This window comes from Sphaeroforma arctica (assembly GCF_001186125.1).
Source record: "Sphaeroforma arctica JP610 unplaced genomic scaffold supercont1.88, whole genome shotgun sequence".
In the NCBI taxonomy this organism is placed as follows: domain Eukaryota; class Ichthyosporea; order Ichthyophonida; genus Sphaeroforma; species Sphaeroforma arctica.
Window position 1 is genome coordinate 83,438 of NW_014040470.1, and position 5,961 is coordinate 89,398.

Below are 5,961 nucleotides of genomic sequence, written 5' to 3' on the forward strand. Positions count from 1 at the left end.
TATATATATATATATATATATACTATAAATCGATACATATATGTTTATCGATTAGCATATATTCATACATATGTATACATAACTTTGTTTATTTTTATGTGGGTTTTCTATCATGGCTTGTTCTTTTAAGCTTTTTATTGTTTTACTTCTCTGTATGTTACAGGACACCAACAACCTCTGCAGAGCTGATCAATGAAGTAGGCCAAGTGCACGAGAATGACCCTATCAGCGTTGTACTCACCTGTAGTGCGGCCTTACCTAAATCTATGGTAAGTTCAGTTAATAGCTTGTTGATCGGTAGAGTTATTGTTACGTTCGAGCTTGCTTTATTTACTCTCTGTTGTACCACAGCGAGAGCGCAGCTGAAGGGCTGTATGATTTTGTTATCACTATGGGAGACTTCGCGTAGACAATCTCAGTAGTTGCAGTTTTGGTGAGGCTGCGGGCGAAAGGGACCGAACATGTAGACGTGTGAGGTGATGGTAATATTAGTCCTGTATGCCCCGAGACCGCTATGCAGCTGTAATTTAACCTTTTACCCCTTTATTTTAAATTTTAGGGCGCCATGCATCCCGCCGGGTCTCTGTATGAGAAACCTGTCAATATCATGGATACAATCAGGCAGCACGAGAAATTCAAAGAGCTTTTGAGAGAGAACGGTGCTACAGTATGTTTAGTTCTCTCTGAGTCGCTATATTCGGCATCTCCATTGCGTTGCAAATTAAATTGTCCACAGAGTTGTTGCATTGCATATTGCGAATCGAATTTGTATATTCACGAAGCTAGACATATAGTTTAAAACAAGCTTGACTGATGTTCGCAGAGATCAAACTACGACGTTTTATAGCATATGTACCACATTATTATGTTTTTTTATTCTGCCAGGTACTGGACGTGAAGCAGGTGCTTTCTGAAGATACTAACAAGTTCGTGAACGCAAGATTGGATCTTGAAAACCTAGCCGCTAGTATGATGACGTACCAGCTCGACCCTACCTGTGATGATCGCCTGCTGAACAAAGACGATAGGGTATGATTTTAGATTTCGATTCATTCTTTCCTGTTCAGCTGTGATGCATCATTCTTTTTATGAGAGAGGTATTGATTCTTGAATTGTATACTATTGAAGATTTTCCGCTCAAAAAGAGAAATCCAGAAAGATGAGAGGTATATTCTGGGAAAGAGTATGAATTAAACGGTATATGTATTTCTAGTGTCGGCTATTCCTTAAACTCACATTGGCATGCTACTATGGCCATTATTCTACATAGGCTTACTTGCAACTCCATTAGCGTCTTACTGGCAGTATCAGGCCATACTGTGTGCTCAAATCTTCTGCACGAAATTATGGACAAGTAAATTTCGACCACGATTCTAAAGTTCAGGGGTCTAACAATCGGGGCTTCACCACTAGCAAATCTGTTTTTATCACAACGGTCTGACAACCTGTATTGATTGCGCTACCTTCCTTTGCGTGGCCATGCGCGAAGACCATTTAGGCGCTCGCAAAAAGTAGATGACTGACGGTTGCATGTAATATAGTCACATAACGATAAGAGAACAGCAAGCTGTACACCGTGTTATATGTAGATGCAAGTATTCTACACGTGGAGATGCAGGTCGGCAGTCCATGCTATCGCTGCATTGTTGTGACCCCTAACAAGCCGTCGCATATTTTCCAGGATTGGTGAGACAAACAAGGAGATGATGTTCTTCCAGTCTCATGCTGTATCAAGTTTTCTCGACGTATTCTTTTCGACTCTTTTTTACCCCAATTAGTACTACTTAGGAAATGCTTACAAGGCCAAAGTTCTGAGTGCCATGTCGGCATCACAACTAGTTGACGTTATTCTGACGCGGCCCACAGTTACTCTTACCCCCAGTTTAAGAGATACGGTACGTCAATTAACATGCTGATATTTTTGCAGTCTGTAATCACTAATGTTCTTGATACCCAACAAATATACGCGCTACATAATTGCACGCCAGCTCCTGCCATCTATTGTAAGAGATAGTCTCAGAGATGGTCTCTCGAACTCATCCTTGTCATGCTCGGCTAATGGTTGGCTCACTATCATTCTCGCAGGGATTCACTGCTGCATATCAGCTCTTTCCGCTCAGTAATGTAGTCTTCACTCGTGATCAACAGATTACAACGAAAAAAGGTATGCCACGATTCCTAACCAAGTTGTGCAATATTGCGTGCCTGAAAGAGTATTGGCATCTCCAGGATATGAAGATTATACTTTAGCTTTTCGTCCAGTCCGCTGCCATATTCTGCTTACTTTGTGCAGGTGCAAAGATCTACACGTGGTATCTCCCGCTCAATTTTTCGTAACACTTCGCTGGGTTGAATCGAATTTCCTTGTTGTTGAGCACACAGAAACAGCCGTCGCACATCCCATATCCTCGCACACAGCAGATGTTAACCTTGTCGTCCCTTTCACAACTACGCAGGTGTTGTTATGTGCAATCTATCCTCCAAGCAACGAAAGGCCGAAACCGAAGTGATGTCATTTGTGTGGAAAAAATTGGGCGTTAAGGTGAGTGCACTCTACCCCTTTCATACCGATTATTTGCATTAGTATGTTCGAAGTACCAACTCATGAGTTGTTGTTTTACGGCAGAAGATGAATTCGTATAATTTCGGACCGTACAATGATTATATATATATATATATCAATGTGTCACATTCGGTCTGAAATATAGGTCATCGGAGAAATACCCGATCCGGGACGCTTGGAAGGTGGTGACTTCTTCGCGCTGGGCGATTCATGTATGATTGGCGTGGGTCTGCGTACCAATATGGAGGCTATCCAGTACATGATGGATGAGGATCTGCTGGGTTACAACAAAATTCAGGTGATCAAAGATGAGCTGGAGGTGAGCCAGGACCGTATGCATCTGGATACCTACTTTTCAATTCTAGGTGAGTCTTTCTAGTATTTTAGACATTGGGATTGCCTGTTCTGCTTATATGGATTCGGGTTCAGCTGCGGGAATAGATTCCCTGGCACACTGCGTCTATTCTGCATTGAAGAATCAACAAGTTTATTGACGGCTCAGTCAAAATTTATCGTTCCCAGACGATCATACCGTGTGCGTTATGGAAGAATGTTTAGGAGAGGATAGCAATACGCGCCGATATGTGGATGAGTATGTGAGAAAGGATGAGAATTCGTCCTACGAAAAGGTTCAAAGCGACGTTGAATTCGCACAGTTTTTGAAGAACGAGGGTTACGGGTAAGGCTTTCTTGGTGGGCGGCTGGACTTATCATTATCCCTACTGTTTTTTTGTTCACCAGATTGGCAGTAAATTTGATGAGTCTTCACCTGATACCATAGTTTTGCATATATTCTCCACGTCCTTACCCTTTCTCCGCAATATGAATGTATCAGTTTTGATATCACGAATATCAATCTCCATATTTCGATTATCATACTTCGTATACTGCCCACTCCCACTTCTGTTTTATATCCGATGGATGCTTGGCAAGACAATGGTATCGGTGCATTGAAGCAAGTACGCTTTAAAAATGAGTCACGCTTGAGAATGTCCCGGAACCCTAAGCCAAAGTCGAACTTTCGTTTCTCAATAACAGCGTCATCCATATCCCTGGCGACTACCAGCTTAAGTACGGCTGTAATTGTCTCAACCTGGGTAACGGCAATGTGCTTTGTGTTCACCTGCCTACTGCCCGCATGATTGCAGCGTCTCCGTTGTTCAAAGGAAAGATTCAGGTAACGAATTTCGCTTAGAAGCAGTTCAGAGATACCTTATGTAGTTGCAGCTAACATTGGCCGTATTTTATTTCGTTGACGAAATCGTGAACCGTGTTTCGACCTTGTATAGTTTCTTGCGACCTATTGAAGTACTTGAAGAAATTTTATGTAGTATGCCAATTTATACACTATAATGATCGGCTCACCAGTATTTTCTTTTTAGTGTCAGGTTCTTAAAATCCGTATATATATATATATATTTGTGTGTGTGTGTGTGCGTGTGCGTGTATATATATATATATACTATAGTTGCCGTGCGTATTATGCTGAGTTGCAATAGTGCTCATTTCACTAAGAATTTGTCACAATTCACAGTATCTGGACTTCGATGGAATCACAGCACTATATGGAGCTGCACATTGTGCCAGTCAAGTAGTACGACGTATACCCCGTGCAGGCACGAAGTAACTCGCCGCGCGATACGCATTGATGTATTGGCGGTAGTACATGGATGAAGCAAATGAGCTCTTCTATATGTTCCAGAGTTAATTAAATAATTAGCGAAGATGTGCTTTTACTCGACAGCTCGGAATCACCTGGTGCGAGTTTGTGACTTTGTGACTTGTGGCCGTGTCGTATTTCCATTCTAACATGGCAATATTATTGCCCGCAGGGGACGAGCACAGCTCGGTAAGAGATTGGTTTGTCTGTATTTTTATTTTTAGTGTTGAGAATTGTACCGAACTTATTTATAGCCGGCAAAATGGATTATATTCGTCATTTATTTGCGTGTATTTACTATCTATCAACTATATTTATATTGTGCTTTTATTTAGGTTCTAATATAACAAGACCCTTTTCGTAGTTCAAGTTCTTGATCAGCTCGTGAACGCATATATTTATGCATCTGTGTCCGTCGGTCTATCTCTATAATTTAAATATGTATATATATATAAATATACATGTATATGTATATATATAAATATACATATATATATATATATATATATCATATGTGTCTGTATCTGTGTATGAAAGAGAGTGTGTGTGAGTGTATCTGTATATATGTATGTGTGCGTGTCCGTGTCCCTATATATATATATTGTGTGTGTGTGCCTATATTTACGTGTGTGTCGTGTGTATTTATGTATTTATACGTGTATATATGTATATATGAGTGTGTTTCCGTGTGTTTGTATATGTATATATATACGTGTGTGTCCGTGTGTATGTATGTATATAAATATATAAATGTGGGCGTGGATGTGGGTGTGGGTATCCGTGTGTATGTGAGCATATATATATATATGCATCTTTGTATATATATATATATGTGTGTGTGTGTCAAAGTGTCAAAGTGTGTATCCGTGTGTGTGTGTATCCTCTGTGTATGTGTGAGTGTGTGCATCCTCTGTGTATGTGTGTGTGTATATATGTGAGTGTGAGTGTGTTCATGTATGTGTATTTATGCGTTGTTTAAGTATGCTTGTGTGTATGTGTGTGGGTATATGTATGCTTTAATCATACATTCCCTTGCCGCTTGCCTCTATCCTGGCGGATGCAACACAGCAGCCTTTTGTGTCGGATAGTTGCTGTAAGCAGTCTACCTTTTCTAGCGGGGTCTCAACGGGGTACTAGCTCGGTACTTAGAACACTTAATCAAAACCGTTTCTTAAGCCTCTATCATTTTTAATTCCATAGTTTCACGACATGCATTTCATATATCAACACACACGTATAATCACTATAGACCACTTTTTATGCCACTTCGGCAGTCATAATACGACGCGTTGGTGTGCAGAGTATTGTAGTGGTGAAACTGGTGTGCAAAATACAGAGCTTCGTCGTGTCCCGCACAGGCGTAGAGATGATTTCGTTATCAGGATAAAGCGCTTGGGAAGATGCAACAAAAGCACCACGCAACAATAAGAATATAATGCAGAGGCTTCGAAATCAATAGTTTATTGCCTTAGTATTGAATTTAGGAAGCTATGCGAGGATATTTTGAAATGTCCAGTGAAGTACATGCATTATTATATACATGCACACACATATATATATATATATATGAATGTATGTACGTATATAAATATGTTTATTTATATATATATATATATAATATATGTACGTATATATATATATACGTGTGTATATAATGAAATATTTATATGTAATTCTATATATTTATATGTATATATATATATATGTATATATATATATATATATATATAGTGTGTGT

At 39.6% G+C, this 5,961-nt stretch overlaps 1 protein-coding gene across 1 annotated transcript; it reads left to right on the forward strand.

Moving 5' to 3' along the window:
* Positions 1-96: 96 nt before the first annotated feature.
* Positions 97-4,304, forward strand: SARC_02050 (hypothetical protein; the record flags this gene model as incomplete). Its single annotated transcript, XM_014304214.1, has 11 exons — positions 97-119; positions 164-269; positions 560-667; positions 886-1,029; positions 1,779-1,895; positions 2,086-2,164; positions 2,457-2,542; positions 2,709-2,928; positions 3,086-3,242; positions 3,602-3,740; positions 4,098-4,304. The coding sequence occupies 11 exons, from the start codon at positions 97-99 to the stop codon at positions 4,188-4,190; spliced, it is 1,272 nt and encodes a 423-aa protein (XP_014159689.1). The 3' UTR covers positions 4,191-4,304.
* Between the last annotated feature and the right edge of the window lie 1,657 nt (positions 4,305-5,961).